At 49.5% G+C, this 24973-nt stretch overlaps 1 protein-coding gene across 3 annotated transcripts in view; it reads left to right on the top strand.

Moving 5' to 3' along the window:
- The window catches only part of SH2D3C (SH2 domain containing 3C), a 28837-nt gene extending 4568 nt beyond the window's left edge, over positions 1 to 24269 (top strand). Inside the window, exons 1-11 of one of the 3 annotated variants that reach the window (XM_036752531.1) lie at positions 509 to 633; positions 7597 to 7636; positions 12119 to 12247; positions 13520 to 13968; positions 15599 to 15723; positions 17969 to 18537; positions 19018 to 19133; positions 19623 to 19794; positions 21099 to 21210; positions 22108 to 22314; positions 23422 to 24267. In XM_036752531.1, the coding sequence (XP_036608426.1) occupies positions 590 to 633; positions 7597 to 7636; positions 12119 to 12247; positions 13520 to 13968; positions 15599 to 15723; positions 17969 to 18537; positions 19018 to 19133; positions 19623 to 19794; positions 21099 to 21210; positions 22108 to 22314; positions 23422 to 23597 (2139 nt within the window). In that variant the 5' untranslated portion in view covers positions 509 to 589 and the 3' untranslated portion in view covers positions 23598 to 24267. Of the gene's footprint in view, positions 1 to 508; positions 634 to 7596; positions 7637 to 9337; positions 9608 to 12118; positions 12248 to 13519; positions 13969 to 15598; positions 15724 to 17968; positions 18538 to 19017; positions 19134 to 19622; positions 19795 to 21098; positions 21211 to 22107; positions 22315 to 23421 lie in introns of those variants that run through there. The other 2 variants (XM_036752530.1, XM_036752532.1) reach the window with 2 other exon arrangements.
- Positions 24270 to 24973: the final 704 nt, after the last annotated feature.

Genomic DNA, 24973 nt, shown 5'->3' with positions numbered 1-24973 from the left:
GAAAGTTTAAGAACCACCAAACAATGGTTCCTGCTTTCAAGGAGTGTACTTTCTAATGGGGAATGCAATATGTATGTACAAGAGATGATGCAGAGTATAGGGAGGTAATCAGGGTGGGCTTCACTGAGGAGGTGGGCTTACATAGAAAGTGAGAAATGGCAAGGGCCTTAGCAGCCATCATATAGGGCCTCCTCCTTTGAGAGAGGATGAAATTGGGAAAGGGGCCAACCAGGGTCCCGTAACTCCTGAGCCCAACGTCCGGGGCTTTCTCCATTACTCTGTGATTGCTGCCCTAATCCCCTCAGACCTGGGGGATGGGAGTGGGGGATGAGGGTCTGAGGGGGCTGACTGTTTCCTCCTCTTCTCAGGCTTCAGGAGTCAATAGCCAACATCCCAGTGTTCCAAGAGCGGGGAGGAGGTGAGGGGGAGGAAGTGTGGGCAGGCCAGCTGGAGGGGAGGGCTTCCTAGCTCCAGCCCAGCCTCCAGAGTTCAGCCCAGCTGCTCAGTTGCCTGGGAGAGAGGGACTTGAGCAGAGGGGCTAGAAGGTTTCTCTGGCTGGCGCTGGAGAGCCAGAAACCCACAGAGCCAGATGACGGAGGTGGGCAGGTGGTACCACACTATGGGCCACAGAGGGTGAGTAAGCTGGACCCCCCGGGAGTGAGAGGGAAAGGGGCAGCAGGAGAGAACCAATTCCTCTGTATGACAAAATCAGCAGGACTCAGATTTTAGGTAGGATGCTGGGGGAAGCTGGAAGGGACACTTGGGATCAAATGGACCAACCTGCTCATTTTAGAGACAGGGAAACTGAGGCCCAGAAAGGAGAAGTAGTTTCTCCAAGGTCACACTGGAGGAAGAGAATAGTGAGGGGGACAACCTGGGCAGAGAAATCTGAGAAGTAGGTAAAGACGGACAACAGAAGCAGGCATCCAGACATGCCTGCATCTGCCCCAAGAGTCCAGATGTACCAGACACCTCTCCTTTTAAGAGGTGACAGTCCCGCTGCTAGATCGAAGGGTCTCAGACATTCACTCGAACAGGAGAGTCTCCTAAATAACTGGGAGTACCCCTTCTTCTGGCAGCAAGGGTCTGTAGCGAAAGACTGGAGGGCTTCCTTGCAGGACTGGCAGGGTCTTGAGCCCCAGGGGTGTCCTGTTCTCAGGCTCCAGCCCAGGTCCTCATTTCCTCCTCTACTTCCCAGCCCTGCCCCAAGATCTTATTGGTCCCAAGAGTGTTGAAAATAGCAAACTCACTTTAGTTTCCTGTTGAAGCTGGGGAAACCTGCACAGCACAGAAAGCTGGAGACCAAGGCCTTAGGATAAGATCCAAGGTCCATGGTCTCTGGAGTCCCGGCTTTAGGAGGCACCCTGGGCTCTCTGACATTTCTGATAGCATTCATCCTCCCCCACCCCCACCCCCACCACGTAATAGAAAGAGTCAGGGCACTGCTAACATCAGTGCGTGATCTTGGATAAGTCACTTCCCTTAACTTCTTCATCCGTAAAAGGAGAGGTTTAGATTAGATGATTCTTAGGTCCCTTCAAGCTTTAAAATCCAGTGAGTCTCACCCAGAGTAGATATCCTTGTTCTGAGACCCTCAGGGTACAGTCTCAGACTCAGGTGTGGTGGGAGGGAGCAGGGGAATGGGACCCAAGTAGTGGTCCTGGTCCAATGAGTCAGATCCTGCCTGGCCTCGGAGTCAAGGTCCCCAGTACGGATCATAGGTTTTAGACCTTAGAACTCAAGACCAACCAGCTATGAGAAGAGAAAACTGAGGTGTAGAAAAGGGAAAGAACCGGGCCAAGGTCAAACAGAGAGTTTAGTTAGAGGCAGTACCCACCCTCTGTCTCCAAATCCAATACTCTTTCCATTTTATGTCAGCCTTCTCCATCCTGGGCTTATCCCCCTGCATTCTTCTCCTCCCCTCTCCTCCTCCTGCCCCCTCCTCCCCCGCTTCCCCCTCCTCCCTGAGGCTGGGCTGCACCTGGTTGGGAAGGAAGGAAGGTGAAGAGGTGAGGGCTTCAGAGGTTCCTCCCTATCCCTCTCCATGAGTGTCCCAGCGGAACTCGCTGCTGAGGTCACCCAATGAGGAGGGGGCAGGGTACAAGGGAGGCAAGCCTCCAAATAGAAGCAGGCTCTGGTTCGTCCCTTTAAGGAATCACCAAAGCCGAGGATGCCCAGGAGAAGAGAGAGCAACAGGAACAGGTCCTAGGTATCCTTTAAGAAGAACATTTTAGATTTTAGAATGCCATAGTTCGAAGATTGCTCCCATACAGATAGGCCCAGAGAGGGGCAGTGACTCAACCAAGGTCACACAGAAAATCACTGATAGAAATTGGACTTGAACCTTTGACTTGTGACCCTTATCCAGTGATCATTCTATTATACTACAGATCTCAAAGTATAGTCTGGAATCTAAACTTAATTAAAAAAAGGATTTGTTCTATGAAATTTATATTCAGTCAAAGGGCTGCACTTGAGGACCTAGAGGGCCATGTGTGGCTTTGAAGACTCCAGGCTCCCCACCCATGGTCTATACCAGGAGTCCTTAACCTGGGATCCACAGACAGATTTCAGGAGTCTATGAACTTGGATCAGAAAAAAATGACATCTTTATTTCAGTATAATTTAATTTCTTTGTAATCTTACAACATTTATTCTACGCATTTAAAAATAATATTCAGAGAAGTCCATGGGCTTCACCAAAGGTGCCCATGACATAATTTACTCCCCACAATCGCTCCGAGGCTGAGAACCAGGGTAGGATAGGTGACCTACTTGAACTAAAAGTGAAATTAGGGACCTATAGAAAGCAGAGCCATGCTCAGGGTCATCCGTAGAGTGGGGAAAGTGAACGGGACCTGGGTATTCTTCATTCCCTGGTCTATTGTGTCAGACCCTAGCTGGCCCCTAAGAAGAGGTCCAGAGCCTGAGTTACAGCTCCCACCTCAGGAGGATGGAGGGGTGGGGGTGGGGGGAGCTCTGGTTCCCCCTCCCTCATCACTATTTGGAATGTTGACTCCTGTCCAAGAATTCCCCAGCCCCGTGGAGTCCCACGGTCCTGACCCTCTTGGTCTCTTGGGATGACGTCAGTAACAGGGCATCTGTTAGCGATTACCAGTGAGGGGGGGGACTGAAGAGGAGGGTATATTTCCAGCCATCCTGTCCCCAGGCTGTGAGTGTTGGGGGGGGGGTGACACTCCAGAAGGAAGCCGGCAGCCCTCTTTGCCTCAACCCCCAGCCCAGGGCTCAGGGGCATGACGGCTGGGGCCTGTCAACTGGAAGGCCACCCCTCCTTCCCCACCTCCCCAGCCAGCTGCCCTCCTGCTCCCAGCATCCTGCCTCAGCTCCCTCCTCAGCTTTCTCACAATCCCTGAGACCCTCAGACAGATCTGACTGTGGGAATCTTCGGAGCTGGGGCTGGGGGATGGGGAGGAGTTGTCTTGCTTGGAGAACTCTGGAGTCAGATTCCTTGGCATTCAGGCTTCCCATATCCCTGTCTCCACTTAGAAGCACTTAAGCGGGTGACACGGATCCCAGCCTCAGGGGACCCAGTCTTGGTCAGCTTTCTCCTGATTCCTAGTAGGGCAGATACCCTACAATCTGCACTTCTCCCCCACACACACACCTTCAAAACACACAGACACATACTTACACTGCTTTGGCTGCTGCTACATCCAGACCCATCTCCCCTCTCCCATGGGATTTGGAGTTGATGTGGGCTCCAGGAGATTGGGCCTGCCTGAAATCTTAATACATTGCATAAAGTGAAGGAGCATTGACCTGACAGGAGAACAGTGTAGGGTAGTGGTAGGTAGAGGGCTAGATTTGGAGTCAAGAAGATCTGGGTTCAAGTCCTACCTCCAAACCTTACCAGCTATTTAACTCCTGGCAAGCCTCAGTATCCCCATCTGTAAAACAGGGATATAATACCATATAGCAGTGGTATCAAATTCAAATAGAAAGAGGAACCACTAATCCATACATAAATATCTTTGAAGGCACATACTGACTTGGTTTTAAAATGTAATATTATCAGTGCCCTGTTGTATTTTTATTTATTTTGTTAATTATTTCCAAATTACATTTTTAATCTGGTTCAGGTTCATTGGAAAGTGTTGCAGGTCATATGTAGCCTGTGGGCTCATGTTTGACCTTCCCGGGATCATTGGGAGGCTTAAATGTGATCATCTATGTAAAGTGCTTTGCCAACTTGAAAGCATGAAATAAATGCCAGTTACTGCTATTCGATCCTCAGTTCTGCCACTTATGTGTCCTTGGGATCTCTGAGCCTTACTTTTCCCATCTTTAAAATGGGTGGGTAACCTCTTTTGAGCACCAACATTTACATGTCAGCCCCTAATGGAAAACCAGGGGAATATAAAGGAAGGACATTCCTGCCTACTCAGAGGCTGCCTTCCATCTCTACCATTCTATAGTCATTAGTCCTCCATGTCTATGCCATCTCTCAAATCCCATCTGGCCCGGCTCCAAGAGCTTTAAAAATGCAGTTGGTACCTCTCTGGGCCTCACTGTCCACATCTATTATGTGGCACCAGTAACACTTGCTCTGTTGACCTCCAGGGATCTTTGTGAGGGTCAAATGAAATAATGGATACCAAAGTGCCTGGCGAATTTCAGAGTGCTAGGCAGACTAAGGCATTTATTATTGATAGTCTCTCCTGGTCTCCTGCGGTGCTGGGAGACTGGGATCTGTACGGATGGCAACTAGAACTTCATCCATTGGGAGTGGTCGCTGTTCTCTGGGTTCTGTTCTCTAAGGGTCATGGTAGTGAGAAAAAGGCTAGGTGGGGCTGAGCAAGGAACACAAGGAGCTGCAGCTCTGTGTTTCTCTGACCTCACAGGGGAGCCAGCCACCTGTGGGGAAACTGAGCTTCCTCTCTCTTTCTCTCTCCCTCCCTCTCTCTCTCTCTCTCTCTCTCTCTCTCTCTCTCTCTGCTAATCAGCATCATTGATTAAGTACCAGGCACTAGGTGGGGCAGTCACAAAGACCAAACAAGAACAGCAATAATCCCTCTTCTTAAGGAATTTGGATTCCCTTGGCCTGTGATGAGTTCAGCATCCGGTCTCCCTGGTGATGGTCAGACTGAACGTCTCAGCTGTCAATCCTCCAAACTACAAAGGTCCCTTACAAACCCCTAAATACAAAGGTCTCACAACTTTTGATACAGACAGACCGGAGAGCTGAGGGGTTGACAGACCTAGTTGTGTCCGACCTTGATACACTCTTTACGGCCAAGCCCTCAGCTCCCAGTGTAGCTGGGAACAGGGATTATCCCACAGATACACACTTACACAGCACTGATGCAGAGGAAGTCACCCAGATTGCCAGGGCCACACTAATCTGCCTCAGAAAAGTTCCCCTTGCTCTCTTTGCTCTGGGGTTCTCCTGTGGATAACTGGTGAGTAGCCCAGTAAAGGGAGTGGCCTGTATGATAAACACCAGCCCAGAAGCTTCTTGAACATTGAAGTGGCACATACTCTATGGTGCTCAGATGAATGAATGAATGAGGCATCAGATTTTCCAAGAGAAAATTTCCCTTCTGGCTTTTCTTTCTGGAAAAATACTTGATAACCATTTCAAAATATTGGCCACCACCACCCAGAATCTGGTGGATGGGCACTAGGAGAAACCTGGAGTTTCTGGGATTCTTTGTTTCACCAAAAGGAAGATCTCATCTTGGCTGTTCCCAGAAGGCTCTGGTCTGTCCCCTTCACTAATTTTTTGAGATGTCCTCCCTCAGTCTTAAGAACCTAATAAATACTCTCTAGTGACCCTTTTCCTCAAAGACTAGGGACAAGAACAGGAAGTGGCCAGCCCTTGCCATCCTTTGGCATAAGTCCAGATGGGACAAGGACAGGAAGATCCTCTCTTTTCATTGTCTCCCTCTTCCCCAGTCAGCAGCTAACTTGCTGAAGGAATTGAGGTTGGTTCCTTCTCCCTTCCAGGCCTCAATTTTTCCCTTCTCATCCATGTAGAGAGCCATCTCACTCTAGAAGCTGACGGAGGAACATCAGATTGAAAAGTGCCACGAACTCTCTAAAAAAGGGGGAAATAGGTTATTAAAACTATTTATTAGCATAATTATTTAAGCTAATGAAGGAATTAACAAACATTAATAATAAAAATAGATTGGCTAATGTGATCAATTAATGTAATTAATGCTGATTAATCAAATAATTAATTGAACAGATTTATCTCAATCTTTATTACTGAATAATTGAGCACCTTGTGAGTCTACAAAATAAAAATATAAAAATAGATGAATAGAGCCAGCTATTTTAAATAATTGCTATGTTTAATTACTGGAACTGATTTAAAAAAAAACCATGATTTTTTATTATTACTGCATTTGATAATGCTGGAGAAGAATCAGGTGAAAATACGGCAACTGAATTAATCTGCATAGATCATATTAGTGTTTGAGCAAAAGGAGGCCTTGGGGTTATCTAGTTCTATCATTCTCTTTTTAAAGAGAAGAAACTGAGGCCTAGTGAGAGAAAGGGACTTACTCATTGTCTCAAGGCCAGTGAGTAACCAAGCTGAGCCTGGAAGCAGGTTTCCTTGCAGGATGCAGCCCGGAGTTGGTGCTTCTGGACTTTCTGCCTGCCTCACACTCATTCTACAGCCTCATGCCTCACCAGGCCTTGGCCCTCACACTTGACAACTGTTTCTTGGCCCTGTCTGCCCTTCTGCCTTCTTGAACTCCCCAGGGCTTTGCCCTAGAGCCACCAGGCCCTAGGTGGGAGGAACCTAGGCAGGAAAAGCAAGAGGAAACACTTGTGTGATCCCAATGTCCCAGGCCCTCCCTGTTCCCAGAAGTGGAAGGATATCCGGACCTGAATGGCCGGAAACTGTAGGATGAACCACCTCACCCGGGAAAAACAGGGTGGGGTTGGGAGTGATGGTAGAGGAATGCATCATTCTATCTCCCTGCCATATACCCTTGACAGGGCATTTGGAACCATGCAGGGCATTCCTCTATCTACCTTAGATGGCCGTCTGTGGCTAAACTATAGGATGAAGAATTGGGGTCAAAGGTTGGGAAGGACTTCTGCTGCTGCTCATGGGTAGTGGTAACTTGAATCATAAAATGATAGAGCAGAGAGGGAATGTAGCTATGAACCAGGCCAGCTCCCTCAGTTCATAGATGGGGAAGGGGGACTAAGCGGGTACAGAAAAGGATGGAGCCTTGCCCAAGGTCACGTAGCATGTGAACAGAATCATGAGATTCTAGAGTGCTCACAAAGGCAGGACTAACACCCAGGCGTCTTGACACCCAGCTTGGTGACATTACACCCCTGTTTCAAGAGAGGTTACTGAGAAAGGTTCAGAATGCATCTATTCAGTACCTTCTGGCTCAGACCTAGTCCTGACCATAGAGGGAGATATTTTAACCCTTACCTTCTTTAGCCCCTCTCCTTGCCTTCAGTCAATTAATAAACATGTATTAAGTGCCCACTGTGTACCAAGCACTATGCTTCAGGGGGGTCCTCCAGCTGGGACAGCTCGGTGGGGTCTGGGTGGATGCACGAGTGGTGATGTTTGGGAGACTCACTTTCCTCTGTTCTTTGCAGTGTCCTTAGTGGTCTGGAGTCAGGAGGGGACTATGTGAAGGTGAGTAATCCTTTGTCTTTCTTTCTACTTTTCCATCAACTGAAAGGTAGGGTGGGGCTTGAGGAAGTTGTATAGGTCTTAAAGTGGGTTACCCCTTTCCAGCATGGTGCCTCAAAGAACACTGGAGGAAACACAGAACACAAGCCCTAGAGTCCGATCCAGCCTCTGAGATTCCCTGTGTGACCTTAAGCTCCCTGGGCCCCACCTCTCAGTGAGGGATGTTAGAGGAGATGATCTCTGAGGTCCCTTCTGGCTCTAGATTTATGGCCTTCTAGTGAAATCTCAGAGCTGAAAATTAGAACCCAGATCTCCTGACTTCTGGCCCCTTTTACTACCTGCCAATTGCTCCTTATACTTGAGATGAATTGAGGGAGGAGGGATGACAGGATGGTGAAGAGTCTGGAAGATATATATGAGCAATAGTCTGGAAGAGGGAGATGGCTTCATCACATGAGAGAGAAAACAGAGGGCAGGATGAACAAAAACTACGGCAGAAGTTACAGGGAGGCAGACTTCATTCAGCTCAGTAGAGGGAAGGATAATTAGAGCTGTCCAGCAGAGGAAATGGGCCACCTCACTGGACCTTACTGGAGGTAATGGGATCATGGGTCTGGAGTTGGAAGTGACTTTAGAGGTCATCTGGTCAAACCCCATCATTTTTGCAGATGAGGAAACGGAGGCCTAAAGGAGGGCAAATGACTTGCCCAATGTCACATGGGCAGTGACACGGCAGGAAATGAAATTTGGATCCTTTGACTGAGTTTCTTGAAAGCAGGGGCCATCTTTTCTTTTCTCCTCCTCCTTCTTCTTCTTCTTCTTCTTCTTCTTCTTCTTCTTCTTCTTCTTCTTCTTCTTCTTCTTCTTCTTCGTCTTCGTCTTCTTCTTCTTTCTTGGTATCCTAGCACTTAGCACAGTGCCTAGAATATAGTAGGTGCTTAATAAATGTTTATTGACTGACGGACTAACTCCAAATCCAACATTCTTTCCATTGTAACCTCTGTTGAATGTCATTTGTCATTGAAGGGCTGCCACACTGAGAGGAAGCTCAAATAAAATTATTAATATTAATAATAATAATGATAATAAAAATCACAGTAAAAGGGAGGTTTACTAAGTGACCTCTACTTAGTTCTGGAATTCTAAAATTCTATGCTTATAATATTCTAAAATTCTGTTGAAAAGGCCTATTGTGAGTCCCTTTGTAAGGCAAAGAGTTCCTTAATTTATTCTTTTAATGCAAATAGGATTTTTTTTATTCATTACATTTGATTTTGAACTCACTCCTTCCATAACATGTTCAGGGCCAGAAGTACGTTTATGTAGGGGAATCTTTAGCGCCGCCCCATCCCCCCAACACAGAGCACGAAATGCCCTTAGCCCGTTCTTCCACCAGGACCCCAGTATAAAGTTCTCTCTGGGGGTTCTCTCGTCAGCTCTCCCAGAGCCCTCCCCACATGGTAATTCCTACTAGGGGCATGACCCTTTCTTTCTCAGACCTTCCTACTGCAGAGCCTAGGAGACCCGGGATGGAGCTGGCCAGCACTCCGGGAAGGAGAAAAAGGAAGGGGGATGTAAGAGAGGGAGGGAGGAGGGGGCGAGTCTGGAGGCAGGCTGAGGGAGGAACAATAGCCCCCTCCCCTCTCCCTGGCTGGCTAGGGGGGTGGGGTCTCCCCGCCCCTCCCTCCCTCCCCCCACCTCCCTGCTCCTCCCCTAACAAGGAGATGAGGTAATTGGGGAAGAGGCACAGACCCAAGCTGAGCGGCTGCTGGTGGCCCCAGCCCTGGTCCCAGCCCAGCTCAGCCCCTCTCAGTGCGCCAGCCCCCTACCACCTTGCTAACCCCAAGCGAGTCCTTGGGCTCCTGCTGCCCCCGGGCCCAGAGCCCAGAGCGGCCAGCGATGACGGAGCGCTGCAGCCTGTGGAGTGCCCTGTCAGCAGCGGCATGCTGCTTCTACCGGGGCTCCTTCGTGCAGGTGAGGGGCTGGGGGCTGGTGGGAGGGAGGCAAGAGGATGCCCTTTGCCTCAGGGCTGCAGGGGGTCAACTGGAGTAATATCTTGGGCCAGGGGCCAGTTGTCTAGGAACCAAGGCAGCTGGGTACACCTCAGGGTTGTTCTTATAAGGGGACAGTGGCGGTAAGCAGGGGACCATGTCAGTCCTAGTCTGTGTTGTGGGGCTTGTGGCTGGTAGGGACCCCTCTTGCCTATTGGCTTCATGTTTGGGGTCAGAAGAGACAAATGGGTGCTGCCCACTTGGAGTGTAAGGGGGTGGGTGGGTGAACCTACTGCGGGGCTGACTGGTCTGCCGCAAGGTGAGGGAAAGGGGGAACCTGCCCCCACCCAGAAAGGAGAGGGTGCTGCTCTCTCACTGACCCCATCACCAAGCTCAATGTCCTTGTCACTTCTGGGTGACAGGGGGAACACCCTCCATTCCTTCTGCCTCCCCTCACCCCCTTCCCCTGTGGATGGAGGATCTGGAGGGAGCAGCCGCATCTCCAATTCTGGTTTCAGGAAACTGGTCTGTGCCTCCCCCGGTGCCAGCTCATCCTGCAGAACTAGAGCTCTGTGGGTCAGAGGGAGGCAATGGGGTCACTGTCTCCTGCCAAGTGGCTCTTGATGCCCAGAAGGAGTTCCCCTCTGCCCCAGCCCCGTCCCCTCCACAGCCAATCTGGAGCTCTGAGCCCCTTCAAACTTGGGGAAAGGGAGTACAGTAAGGAGGAAGGGGGTTGTTCTCATTGTATCCAGGAGACTCTGATCTCTGATTTCTGTTCTGTGGCCATGCTGGGGGCAGGAGGGTTGGTGAGGAAAAGCTATGGGGCTTTGGACTGGGCTGGTGCTTAAGTGCAAACCACTTACCTGCCCTTTGGAGAATTGCCTGGGGTCGGAGTAGGGCTTGGGTTTGGACTCTTTCCCCAATGGCACTGTCACATTTGAGGCAGGGATCTCCGAACCCAGCTTGGCAAGTGCAGGTGTGGGACTAGATCCTGGCACTGAAAGAGTTAACCAAGAGCCAAGGAGGCAGGGGAGGGGGAGGACCTCAGCCTCTCTGGATGAGCATCAATCTTGGATATGTTGGGCTTCCATAGGGTTGGGAAACTGAGGCACAGGAAGGGTTAAAAGAGAAACCAAGTAGAAGGGGGGGGGCTAGACAGGAGGAGACTAGTCACACACCCCCAGTCATTGCTTTGCCATCTTCTCTTCACTTTGCCATTTAGGCTCCAGCCTCTTTCAGGGAGACAGAGAGCTGATCATTTCTCCCTTTCCCCCTTTCCCCCTCTCTCTCACACACGCTCATCCCTGAGCCCTGCATGAATGACTGGCCCCCATCCAGCTGACAACAGCATCCCTGTGGCCTTAGCCAATCACACACCAGCAAGCTGGGAAGCAGTGAGATCATCTCTGGCCAATGACAGGGCAGAGAGCGGATGCAGCACCGGGGACTCTCCTCTATCCATCCAGTCAGGCCTCCAGCATCCCCTCCTCCCCTAGACCCTAGGGGCATAAACCCTCTGGGTTTAATGTAAGGACCCTTAAGGACAAGGAGGTGATAAGGACTCAGGTGTCCTCTACCCTAAGCTTTAGGGGGATCTTTTCAATTGTAGTCTGCATGGGCTGGGTCTGTTAGCCCCCTTCAAAGTCTTCACTCAGAATGTCAGAGCTGGGACAAGCTAAGGTTCAGAGTAGAGATGTGACATAAGGTGATACACCCCATCAGTAGAATAGACCCTGTCAGGGGCTCATTTCCACTGAAACACATCGTCTCTCTTAATTCTCTGGGTCTTGAATTTTGGAATGGAGTTGCTTAAAGCAATGACCAAGGTAGGGGCTAGAGAGGGGAAGATTTCAAAGCACAGCTTTCTCTTGCGTCGCTCCAAGCTAAGTCAGAGCAGCTGCTTTTCTTCCTGCCCTATCCTGGTAAGGGAAATAGCAAGCCCTCATCTCCCTCCCTCCTGGTGCTATTCTCCCAGGCCCTGGGTCTCTCCAGGATTCCGTCAGCCTCCTGCCCGCTGGGGATGGAAGAGCCAAGAATAACCTGTCGAGTTCACACCTGTGGCAGAAAAAGAGGGAGGAGGGAGGATGGGGCATCAGGTGTCCAATCATAATGACAGGAGAGAAGGAAGAGGCATCTAGGTGTAGTGGGAAGAGGCTTGGCTTGTGGTCAGGAGCTCTGGGTTTGGAAAATCCTGGCTCTTCCACTAACTCTTCACGTGACCTTGGGAAATCCCTTTCTTCCTCTGGGCCTCTGCTTTATCATCTGTTAAATGTGACTCCTCTTTTCTGCCCTGCCTATATCACAGGGTGACATTCTGGATGGGAAAGCTCTGTCCAGAGACAAGCAAGGGATTCTCCTTGCTGGGGAAATCACCTTCCAGACACTGGGCCTCTGTGCCTCCAGGGATGGGGGAAGCCATTTGCAAAAGGCTCAGATAGGAGGATGTGAGGAATTCCCAATCTGTGGCTAACACCCCCTGTCTTCCTTTTCCCAGTTCTCAAAGGAGAAGTACATATTGGACTCTTCCCCAGAGAAACTTCACAAGGAACTGGAGGAGGAGCTCAAACTGAGTAGCACTGACCTCCGAAGCCACGCCTGGTACCATGGCCGCATTCCCCGAGAGGTGAGTGGGGATCCACATGCCTGGGGCCTGGCTCCAGCTCTCAGTGCCCTGTGTCCAAATGAGCCCAGCTTCTGGGGATTCCAAAATGATTCTTGCCTCTGAATCTGACTGGATGCAGGGGAAGAGAAGAAAGTCTGAGTGTGGTGATTGTCAAAGCTGTGTGGAAGGGATCTCAGAGACCATCCAACCTCCTTATTTTAAAGATGAGGAACAGAGACCCAAAGAGCAAAAATGACCATGATCACATGGGTAATAAGTGCCAGCCTCAAGTGAGGCCTTTCCACTCTGGAGCAGGTGGGATAGATGGTACGTTTGGTCTCTTCACCATGTGCCTCCCCTGGGAAGGACTCTGGTTTTGTTCTCCAAAGAGAGAGCCAGACAGATCCCCAAACCCAGGGGTCAAAAACTGTGTTATCTGGGCCAGGAGGTTTTATTTGTGACTTGGGTATTATTGGCTTTCTAGATGGTGGTTAGAGGCAGAAAGGGCCTTAGTAATCCAGTATTTCCAAAGGCTTAAGAATCTCTGGAAGGGGCTAGGCTTTCTGTAACTGATGCTCCTACCTCCCAGCCTTCTGCTCCAGCCCTGGTCCCAGCCCACTGTATTTATCAAACTCACAAGATAGAGCTTACCTCTGTACTCGAAAAATATAGTTCAATAGTATAATTGGTGTAGACTTGCTAGACTAGGAAGAAAACTTCCATGTAGGCAGAAGTGAGGTTTCTGTGAGCAGGAATCAAACAGTTGCTTCATACAGAGTACCCCGAAGAATGCTCTCTCTGGAGAAGTGTTTGAATACTATTTGGTAGTGGTTATGGTCGTTTGTGAAGAGGATGGTGATTATGATGTTGGCAGTAATGGTGGTATAATAGTGGGGTTGGACAGTAGATGGTGATGATGGGGATGGGGATAACAATAGTGACGGTCATACTTATGGAGGTAATGGCAAGAAGCCTGATGATGGAGGCGTGATGAGGTGGTGAAGTGGCTGCTAGCAGTGATAATGAGGATGGTGGCCATGGGAGTGATTTAGTGATGCTGGTGAGATAGGAACAGGGATGGTGATGATGGTGCTGGCAGTGGTGACAGTAATGTTGATTACGATGAAGTGACTACGGACGTCATTGACTTTCTCCCTTCTTCCCCCAGACACTTAGATCTGAAATGAACTTGCTCGGCCCCTTGTACAGTGGGTCTGTTATCGATGTGCCCCTGCCCTTCTCCCCTCTCTTCCCTTTTCCCAAATGCCCGGTTCTGAATACGTTTCTCCACAGGTCTCAGAGAGCCTGGTTCAACGGAATGGTGACTTCCTCATCCGCGACTCACTAACTAGCCTCGGTGACTACGTCCTCACCTGTCGCTGGCACAACCAGCCCCTGCACTTCAAGGTCAACAAGGTTATGGTGAAGGCCAGTGAGAACTATACCCATATCCAATACCTCTTTGAACAAGAGAGCTTTGACCATGTGCCTGCCCTGGTCCGCTATTATGTGGGAAGCCGCAAGGCTGTGTCTGAGCAGAGTGGAGCCATTATTTACTGTCCCATCAACCGCACCTTCCCCCTGCGTTACCTGGAGGCCAGCTATGGGCTTGGTCATGGCAAGTCTGGGGGCCCCGCCAGCCCCTCCAGTCAGAAGGGAGGCCACATGAAGAGGAGGAGTGTCACCATGACCGACGGACTGACAGCAGACAAGATAACCAGGGGCGAGGGCTGCCCCACCAGGTAGGGCGCCTGCAGCAAATCTCTTTTTTCTGTTTCTCCCTCTGTAAAATGTAGCAGTTGAGCCTGGTGATATCTGAGGATCCTTCCAGCCTTGGCATTCCATGTTCAGTGGCTCTATGCTGCCCACCAGTGTGCCTACTCTTTTGAGGGGAATAGGAGAGGTTCCTTGTCTGCCTGGAGTCTAGGCCTTACTGAGCTAAGATGAGAGTCTCCTTGATCTCTCAATACCCTGTATCAGGGCTGTCCAACCTTAGGTTTTTATTGAAACAATAGACAATATATTTTGATTTGCCATTTTAGTGAGAGTTCTGTGATAGCTTGGCTTCATTTACTAAAGCATTTGTGTAAATTGCTATGCTTGTAGGTGGGCCGTGGGCCACATTTTGGACAGCCCTGCCCTATATCACCTGGTGGCAAAGCTAGGAGGAGGAAGTAAGGTCTTCACAGTGAGTCTGTACACACTCCCGTTTTCCCCAAGGAAGGGACTAACAATGCCCAGGACATTGGGCACGGATATAACTTTATCCTAGGAGACTCTTATTGTGGATAGGACCCAGGCACCTGGATCCTAGGACCCCCTTCTTCTTCCCTGATATATTTTTCTTGATCTCTTCTCAAAGACCTTTCTATAGTTTATCAAAGAACCCCAGAATCCTTACTCCATGGGGACTCATCCCATGGCATGCATGAGAGAAAGACGCTGCTGGGTCATTTCCTCTCTGTGCCCCCTGGGCAAGGAGGTACCTCTTTTCATCCTTGCCTGAGAATGCTGGAAAAGGCCTGGTGCTGCTTGAGCCTGGATCAATCCTGGGTGGGCATCAGCAGAAATGCTTGTGGCCTGGAATCAAAGGCTGAGGCTTGTGCCAAGAACCGCAATGCATGCAATGAAGCCAGGTGCCAGAGAGCATGGAGGCCCTGATGGGCTCAGGGAGCTCAGAGCTGTAGCTTCCTCATCATCCCTGCCAGCCTCTCTGCCTTCTCCATTCCAAAGGAATGGAGTGAGGTCTTTCAACCCTGAAGCTGGTGGGATAGATTGTGCATTTGGTCTCTTCACCATGTACCTCCCCTGGGAAGGACTCTGGTTTTGTTCTCCATAGACAGGGCCAGACAGATACCCCAAACCCGGGGGCCAAAAACTGTGTTATGTGGGCTGGTTTCAGAGAGAGAGGTTCTGTGGGTGAGGGGTTAAGTAAAGGGAAGAAAGGGAGGGATAAAGGGATTATGTCAACTGGGATTCACTCTGAGGAGTAGAAACTCAGGCACATGATCAGGAAGAAACCTTGCAGCCTGATCCTAGAAAGGGGTTCCCCGCTGCGGAGGAGAGAATCGGTTGCAGACATGCTTCTTGTTTCACTGGTCCCTGAATGAACCAGCCTCCTGATCTCAAACCTCCAGTGTTCAGAATGATGGGTCTAGACTTCATAAGGATAGAGGAAGGGGATGTGGGGAAGGGAAGACATCCTAGGGTTAGGTAACCTGGGCTAGAAGGATGGGGAACGGTGGAGGGCAGGGTAGGGAAGGTCAGGTTGAACAATGGAGAGGCCCAGGACAAGAGGACAAGAAGTGGGGATAACCAATAGTGGAAGACGTCCAGCTGAGGGGATGTGCTCTGCTCTTCTCTGGTCTACAGTGTGTCTCTTCCCCCTCACCGGGATGCCATCCGCAACTGTGCCCTCAGCATGGACCAGATCCCAGACCTGCACTCCCCCATGTCTCCCATCTCTGAGAGCCCTGGATCACCAGCCTATAGCACTGGTATGGCCCTGCAGGAAGGGCAGGGAAAGGGAGGGCAGGCTGCCAATAGCTTCTCTGGGCATCTGACTGTGTGTGTGTGTCTGTCTGTATATCTGTATATGTGTGTATGTATGCGTGTGTGTGTGTGTTTGTGTGTGTGTGCGCACTATTGTTTCAGTCCCGTCTGAATCTTTTGGTCAGAGCTTAGATGGGTCTGTCTCTAGATCTGCCTCTCACATGAGTTAACCTTCCTTAAAATAGCTGATGTAACAAAACGACTTATTCTTCAAGCTCTCTTAGGACTCCAGAATGTGTGCACTGACCAAATCAACAAACTTCTAGTGGGAAATAATTTAAATCAATAAGTAAGATGCCCACAGGAAATGGAGAGGTGTTCAAAAAAGAAAGTTCTTAGAGGTACACATGTTGGGGTGGATAGGGGGCCAGGCCTGGAGTCAGGAAGACCCGAGTTCAAATGTGACCTCGGACACTTACTAGCTGTGTGACCCTAGGCTAGTCACTTGACCTGTTTGCCTCTGTTTCCTCAACTGTAAAACAGGAATAACAGTAGCACCCACCTCCCGAGATTGTTGTGAGGGTCAGATGAGGTAATATTTGTGAATCCCTTAGTGCAGTGCCTGGCACATAGTAGGCACCATATCAATGCTAGCTATTATTACTTCCAGTGCATTACACACAGTCAGGCCTTCATTGTGCCATTTTTTTCAGGCTATGTGGCAAGCCTGTTCATTTTTATTGGGCATAACTGTCTGTGACTCAGGATGCACTAAATGGGACCCTGCTCCTTGAAACATGGTCCCTAGGCAAAGGGGTTCCTGTGAGTAATTTTCAATGCAGAAAAGTTTGGGTTTCAAAAATGCATTCTTTCTTTATTGAAGTCTCTAGAGGATTGTTTGCCTTCAGAGTCCAGTAAGGGGAGGCAAAGTCCTGCGGAGAGAACGTGCCTGGGGACCAAGGGTCTAAGGAGGCAGTCTGTTTTTGGACAAAACCTTTGGTTTAATCAGTGTTTGCAGTTCCTGGTGAGGAATTCCCTCTACCGGTGCACGTTGGAACCTTCTTGTCTTAGGGAGTTAATTGACTAGAGCAGGGGTGGGGAACCTGAGGCCTTGAACGAGGCTGGCCACACGTGGCCCTCTAGGTCCTCAAGTCCTCAACTTTAAGTTGGATTCAATCAGAGGGTCCCACTTGAGGACCTAGAGGGCCACGTGTGGTCCTGAAGCTGCAGGTTCCCCACCCTGGACTAGAACAAGGAAAAGGTAGGCAATTGAGACAGAGCTACACAGACACGCTGGGTCAGAGGCAGCAGCTAAACACAGATCTTCCTGATTCCCAAGGGCAGCCTTCTGGCTACCTACCCACTCTGTTTTTGTTTTTAAAACCTTATTACCTAACTTTGTTGTAGATGATTACACTGTGCCTTATGCAAAGCAGACAAACTTCCCTTCTGAAAAACCCTCATATGTGAAAGTTTATTTATCTAGACGAGATTTCATTGCTATGGGGAACTACCAGTAGGAAAACTCCCACCACTATCTGTAACTTAGAGTCTTCAAAGTGTTAGTTGCCTGGGGAACTAGAAGGTCACGCGATTTCCCCATGACCACACATCTAGTTATGTTTCAGGGCCGAGTCTTGAACTCAGGTCTTCCTAACTCTTAAGTCAGCCACACACTAAGATCTCTCCACTAAACCCATCTCTCAAAGCCTCTCTTAGAGATTACATGACTCGACAAATAATATTGACTATTTTTAAACAAGCCTCCAAAAATAATCATCGGTGTTTTAAATACCAAACAACACAAAGTTGCTGAGTGGTCTTCAGTCCTGCTGCGGCTCCCGGGGGTACCATTAACAACTCACAGGTTATGTATTCTGAATGTCTAGGTTTCAGGGTGTAATGCCAGGCTTGGTCTCAGTCACTTGGATCAGCATCTCCCTCTTCTGTGTTGGAGACCTCGGCCACACCCATGGAGGCAGATCCACCAGGATAGGATGAACCAAAGTCAGCTTAACCAGGGTGAAGGGAAGGGCGCCGGGTCCCAGTGTCTGTACCTAGGGTTCTCAGCCTTAGTAAGTAATGTAAGGAAAAGAGTGTGAATTTGGAGTCAGAGGACCAGGGTTCAGATCTTGGCTTGCTGCTTATTTCCTATGTGAAGCATTTTCCTAATCTGGCTAATTGACCTCTAAGGTACCTCCCAGCCCCAAACCCTCTGATTCTACGAGTTTTTCCTTTATCTCCCTACAGTGACCCGTGTAAATGTTCCAGGCATTCCATCCTCTGGCATGACGCCTGCTTCCCCTGTCATCCGCCGTTCCAGCGAGCCCCAGCTGTGCCCAGGAAATGGCACCAAACCACCTAATGAGCCAAGCAACAGCGTCCACCCCACCCCTTGTCATAGCTACCGCCAGGCCTCCCCATCCCCATCCCTCAACAGCTACAGCGACCCGGACTCTGGCCACTACTGCCAGCTTCAGCCACCCGTAAAGGGCAGTCGAGAACGTGTGGCACCTGAACCCCCAACCCGACTTGGTGGGGTCAAGAGCTACGTAGAACGGCTGAAGGTGGAAGAAGGACAGCACTTAATGGGTGGGCGGGCAGCGGAGAATGGACCCCATGAAGGGGACCAGGGCGGAGGCTTCGTACCGCCCGTCATAGAAGTGACTTCTTCCTTCAACCCCACCACCTTCCAGTCAATATTGATTCCCAAGGACAACAAACCCTTGGAGATGAGCATCCTTAAGAAAGTGAAAGAGCTGCTTGCTGATGTGGATGCCAAGACGTTAGCCCGGCATGTCACCAAAGTCGACTGTCTGGTACGGGCTTGAAATGGGACAGGAAAGGGGCACAGCCTGCCCTACAGGCTACACCCTGCTATCCCCTGGGGGGCTGCTCAGAGAGGTGGTTTATTCCACTTCCCCTCCTGCCTCCCCAGGTTCTGCTACTTACAACCTATGTAACCCTAGGCAAGTCACTTAACCATTTGGGACCTTAGCTTATTCATATATAAAATGAGGGGGTTGGATTGAACAACCCCTAAGGTCCTTCTAGCTTAAAATCCTATGACCCTGTGATTGAACAGGGACACCCCAGCTCTGCCACTAACTAGCTGTGGGACCTTGGCAAAGTCTTTTTACTGTATCACCAGTAACTTATTTGTGAAATGAGGGCTGTGGACTAGATGACCTTCCAGCTTTCATATTTTATAATTCTACGATTCCTCTTCCCCTGACCCCTTGCTTCTGGCCCCTTCCCCAATGAGAGGAGATTAATCAGCTCTCTGGGCATCCCGGCAGGTTGCTAGGATACTGGGCGTTACCAAGGAGATGCAAGGGCTCATGGGAGTCCGCTCGGGCATGGAGCTGCTAACACTCCCCCATGGTCGGCAGCTCCGACTGGACCTGCTGGAACGGTGAGAAGGGGCCTCAGAGGCTGGTGGGGAGAGGAGAGGTTGGGCACACATGGGAAGTCCCTGGATCTGGTATCCCCAAGATCATTTACATGGAGGTTCCCCAAGATACAGATGGACCTTTGAGACTATTCACATCCCAGAGTATTTTCAGGAACAGGTCACTTTTGTCCATGGTATGGTGTCCAGAGCACTGGGTTTGAATTCCAGCCCTGCTCCTTACCACTTGGGTGACCTTGGGCCAATCAGGAAACCCCTCTAGTTTTCACTTCATCTATAAATGATTGGTTTGAACTATATTAGCTGTAAGGTCCTTTTCCAGAGTTTCTCATTTCCCTAGTCCCACCCCTTGTGCTCAGTTGACCAATCTCAGTTACTCCCAACTCAGTCCTGGCTTCCAAGCAGCCCTTCCTAGCCCTCCCCACCCCTCCCCACCCCTCCCTATTCAGCCCCTCCCTCTTCTCTGAACCACCCCCTCTCATCCTCTGACAGGTTCCACACCATGTCCATCATGCTGGCTGTGGACATCCTGGGCTGCACAGGCTCTACAGAGGAGCGGGCGGCCCTGCTGCACAAGACCATCCAGCTGGCGGCAGAGCTCCGAGGAACTATGGGCAACATGTTCAGCTTTGCTGCGGTCATGAGTGCCTTGGACATGGCCCAGGTAGAGGGATCCCCCTCCCTCCCTGCCCCACAGTAGGCTGGATCACTGTGTGAGGGACTCACTTAGGTCAGGGCACTCTAGGGTCCTCAGTCTGCCTTGAGCAGGAACAGCTGAGTGGCTGCATTGCCTAAGAGAAGCACACAGCTAGCCAGGAATCTCAGTGTAGGTTGGGGGGCAGACCAATTCCTCTGCACCATCTGTAAATCGAATGAGACCAGTGGAGAGCAGGGGAAAGAACAATTGATGTGGAATTAGAGGAGCTCAGTCATTCTAGTTCTAAATCCTATTTTAAAACAGCAACATTTTAAGTGCAGTGAAAGGTGCTTTAGAGAGGCAGCCTGATATAGTGAACAGAGTCAGGTTCAAGTGTTACTATTTGACAGTGGGCAAGTCCTATTCTTGGACAAGTCACATAACCTCTCAATGCCTCAGGCAGTTCCTCCAAGAGTATAAAACAAAGAGCAGAATGCAAAGAGCAGATTGGTAAAGGGAGTTAGTTCCCTATCTCAAAGAATTTACCCCACAGACAAGTCTTATTGTTTTAAGGAAATTTGAATGGGCATCTTCTTGTCAAAATGAAAAATGCTTTTGTAATATAAGTAATGAGTAGCCTTCCCTCCCTTTCCCCACCCATCCCCACCCTTCTCCTGCCAAATTCATCAGTTTTATAAATTTGGATTTCATAATATTAAGGACTTGAGAGGCATAGCTGGGTAGGGTGCTGGTCTTGGAATCAGGAAGACCTGCGTTTGAGTCTAGCTTCTAAGATATGCAAGCTGGGTGATGTGGAGAAGCTGTATAACCTGTCAGTGCCCTATGTCCTCCTCTAGAGCAGTGGCATCAAACTCGAGTAGAAACAGAGGCCACTAAACCATACACAAGGATCCCTGTGGGCCACACATTGACTTAGAAAACCACACGTTAACATTATCTATGTCTTAATGTATTTTTATTTATTTTGTTAAATATTCCCCAGTTACATTTTAACCTAGTTCAGGCTCCGGGTTCCTGCTCTAGATGATAAGGTACAGGGTAGTTGTGGCCCTGTATCATGAAAGAACTGCCCTCTACTGGTGGAACCACAAATATGGACCCAAAGTAGTGGCAGGTACTCAATGGGAGCTCATTGAATTAAAAAAAAAATCATGATAAAATACTGAGGGCTTCCTATGTCAGGTTTTCTGAAAGCAAAAATCCACCTACAACTGGCAGCTGCCAACAAAGACCCTTATCCCTTCCCTCTCCTCTGACTCGTCTACCATTCCTTGTGTCCTGTGTCCACTCCCCCCTTCTCCTACACCCAGATCTCACGACTAGAGCAGACCTGGATGACTCTGCGGCAGCGGCACACAGAAGGGGCCATCCTGTATGAGAAGAAGTTGAAACCGTTCCTGAAAAGCCTCAATGAGGGCAAAGGTAGGCTGCTTCTGGGTACCTCCCTGCTCCCACTCCCATTCCAATGGGCCCGAGCTGTCACACGGTTACAGGCATAGAACTACTCAGGCCTCAGAGAAGGGCAGCCATAGACCAGGGTCAGACAGGGCCCAAGTCAAGGGGGCCCAGGAAATGAAGTAGCTTTTGGCCTTCCCTCTTCTCTAGCCTGTGGTACCCACGGCCTATTTAGGTGCAGATAATTCATAATAATAACGAACATTTACATGGTGCCTACTATGTGCCAAGCATTGTGCTAAATGCTTTACAATCATTATCTCATTTGATCAAGGTTTGTAGGGTATAGGGAAGGAAGCTCCCACGATACTCCCATCTAGTGCAGTGTAGTTATAGACTTGGGATTTAAGAGATCCGAGTTTTTAATCTCAGCTTTGCCGTGAACCTGGCTATGTGATCTGGGGGCAAGTTATTCCACTGGCTTGGGTCTGTTTCTTCAACTGTAGATGACCTCTAAGGTCCCTTTCTTTTGTTTCTTGGCAGAGCAATTGGGGTTAAGTGACTTGCCCAAGGTCACACAGCTAGTACATGTGTCAAGTGTCTGAGGCCGCATTTGAACTCAGGTCCTCTTGACTCCGGGGAGGGTGCTCTAAGGTCCCTTTCTGACTGTAACATTTTGTGTTCTAAGGTCTCTTCCAGCTCTCACCCTCTGTGATTCTTTCTGAGCCTCTCTTTAGTTCAATTGATCCAAAATGAAGAAGACAGGGGTATTTAGGTACCAGGGATGGAGGTTGAGGGACCCTTAGGAGCACAGATCCAAAATGGCACTGACATTTCTCCCCCTACCTTCATGTATATCTAATGCACTAGGAGGTTGTTGTGAATGGAAGCCTGAGTTGCCTCTCTCTTTACTCTCAACTACAGACAGCCCCCCACTGAGTAACACAACCTTCCCTCATGTGCTACCCCTCATCACCCTTCTGGAGTGTGACACTGCTCCCGCAGAGGGCCCGGAGCCCTGGGAAAGCACAGAGCATGGCGTGGAAGTCGTCCTTGCACACCTGGAGGCTGCCCGCACCGTAGCCCATCATGGGGGCCTGTACCACACCAATGCTGAGGTCAAGCTTCAAGGTAAGGCACCGTGAAGCCTGAAGATGGAATCCCAGGGAGTAGGCAGACCCAGGCCAGTTCCCCAGAGCACAGGGGATCCTTGGACACTGGGGATGCTCAGCCTGTCTCAAGGCTGATAGCTGGGAAGAGCTCTTTGGGGCAGCTGACACTTGTGGGCCATTTTCTTTTCTGTCTCCTTTCCCACTGGGTCTTGCTCTTTTCCTTTCTCCTATTTTCCCCACCTTTCTTCTGCTCTCTCTCTCTCTTTTTCTCTTTCTCTCTCTCTTTCTCTCTCTTCTGTCTGTCTCTTTCTCTTCTCTCTCTCTTTCTCTCTCCTTTTTCCATTTCCTCATCCCCTTTTCTTCATTTAATTTAACATAGACCATGTCGAGGTTAGTACTCATCTCTTTCCAAGATATGCCAGTTGAATTCCCCCGCCCATTCTTTAAGGCACAACTGAAACATCACCACCTCTAAGAAGCCTTCCCTGATCCCTCTAGGCAGTAATGACCTCACTTGGGCCTCCCAGAGCACTTGCCTTTGTATTTATTTCTCCCACTTAACATGTCATATTATGTTATTGTGGTTACATGTGTTTGTATCTTATACTCCCATTAGACTATAAGCTTCCCTAAGGGAGGGACAGTGTCTTAACTAGGTTTTATAACCCCCCAGCACCCAAAGAGTGCTCTTCATGGGGTAGGTGCTCAATGGATTTAAAAAAATAAATAAATAAGATAAAATCCCTATCTTCAGGAAGCTTATAGTATAGTTGGGGAGAGATATGCACAGATGTGAAATATTTAAGAAATAAATATAATCTCCATTGCTTTGCACATAGTATGGTGCTTAATAAATACTTTTTCATTCATTCTTTCAAAAATGGTGTGCCCAGGGAAGGGAAGAGTCAGTGACATAGGTGTCCAAAGGTGGGAGCCATCTCTAGGTGCTAGAATGACTATAGAAGGCTTTGTAACAGAAGGCTGGGACCTGAGGGATGAATAAAATGTAGCTAAGCAGAATAGGAAGGCAGACACCCAGGCTTCCAGGCTGTGAGTCCAAGGTTTGGGTTTTGGGGATGGGAGGAGATCCTCGGGACTGGACTTCACCTGATTTTTCTCCCCACAGGATTCCAAGCCCTCCCAGAGCTCCTGGAAGTGTTCAGCACAGAATTCCAGATGCGCCTTCTCTGGGGCAGCCAGGGGGCAGCCAGCAGCCAGGCCCTTCGCTATGAGAAGTTTGACAAGGTCCTCACTGCCCTCTCCCACAAACTAGAGCCCGCCATCCGTTCCAGTGAGCTGTAGCCTTCCTGTGCTCTCCATCACCCCAATACTCCCCACCCTCATGGCTGCAGGCAGCATTTGGGGAAGGAGAAAAGGGGAGAGACAGATATCCCCTGCAGGCCTGGGGCTGAACACAAACCAAAACCCTTGCAATACAGAAAGCAGCCAGACTGTCCAAATACACACTGGAGGCGTTCATCGGAGGGCCATGGGGTTGTTAGAGCCTTTGGGACTTGGAAAGGGCCATGTAGTGCCCAGGACAGTCCCCCACTTCAGCCCTTATTCCCTCCCTAGTACCCCTGACCGACACTGTTCAAGGAATACCTCCTAAGCCTCTCCTCTGGTGTCTTCCCCAGCTTCCCTGAGCACCTGTGATGGTCCTCGACATTGCTCCCAACCTACCCCTCTATCTTTCCCCTTACGCGTTTAGTGGACCTCCTGAGAAGAAGGCCCCAGAGCCCCTCCCCCTCACTCCTTCCCTTACTTCTCCTTCAATTCTTCCCTACTCCCTGGTCCCCTATACTCCAATTGGAGTCCCTTTTATTCCTGATTCTGGGTCTCCGTTTCCCTCCCTCTCTTCTTCCTCTCCCAGGAAGAGACTCAATTTTGCTGTAAATAAGTCCAGTTCATTCTGTAAATAGATGTACAGATGTTGTGTTCTTTCTTTCATACAATAAACCTTTCTGGATCTTTTTCGCCTTTCCTTGGGGGCTGGGCAAAGGGTGGGGGAAGGGAAGCTACTCCCCTTGGATGGTGGTCAAGAAACACAGCCTCCTCTGACCTGGAGCCTCTGGGGCAGTGAGGTCTGCTGGCACCCAAGAGGTTGCTTGTGGTCATCCAATCCTCCAAATCCATTTGGTTCAGGTGCACTAAGTGCCTACTGATTATTGATTTGGTCTTGGAGCCAATAATTCCTTGGGCCCAGGGCCAAGAAGGCCCTGGGAAAGGGTGGAACTGATTTTGATCTCCAAAGGAAGATGTTGTAATGCCCATATTTTACAAGTTGGGAGAAATCCATGGCACAACAGAAAATACATTGGATTTGAAGTCATAGGACTTTGTTTCATTTCCTAGTTCAGCTGCTTGCTACCTGCACAACCTTGGGAAAGTTATAACCTCTCTGGGCCACGGTCTCCTCGTCTGCAAAGTGAATTGCTTTGACTGGACAGCCTCTGAGGTCCCTTTCAGCTCTAAATCTGTGCTCTTATGATCCTAAAGTCAATGAAGGTACCAGGCAGGGGTAGAGACAGCAAGAATCTGTTCCTGGGGCCCTTCTACTTGAGGACCCTGGATGCAAGAATCTCTCCTCATAGAAAAAGGATGCTTTGTGATCCCTACTCTATATGTTCTTATCAATTCTATTTTTCTTTCTAATAAACTTCCTGCCCTTAATTACT

The sequence above is a fragment of the Trichosurus vulpecula genome, chromosome 3 (genome assembly GCF_011100635.1).
Source record: "Trichosurus vulpecula isolate mTriVul1 chromosome 3, mTriVul1.pri, whole genome shotgun sequence".
Taxonomy (NCBI): Eukaryota; Metazoa; Chordata; class Mammalia; order Diprotodontia; family Phalangeridae; genus Trichosurus; species Trichosurus vulpecula.
Note: the sequence above shows the minus strand (reverse complement) of the source record. Positions and strands in the feature narration are given on the sequence as shown.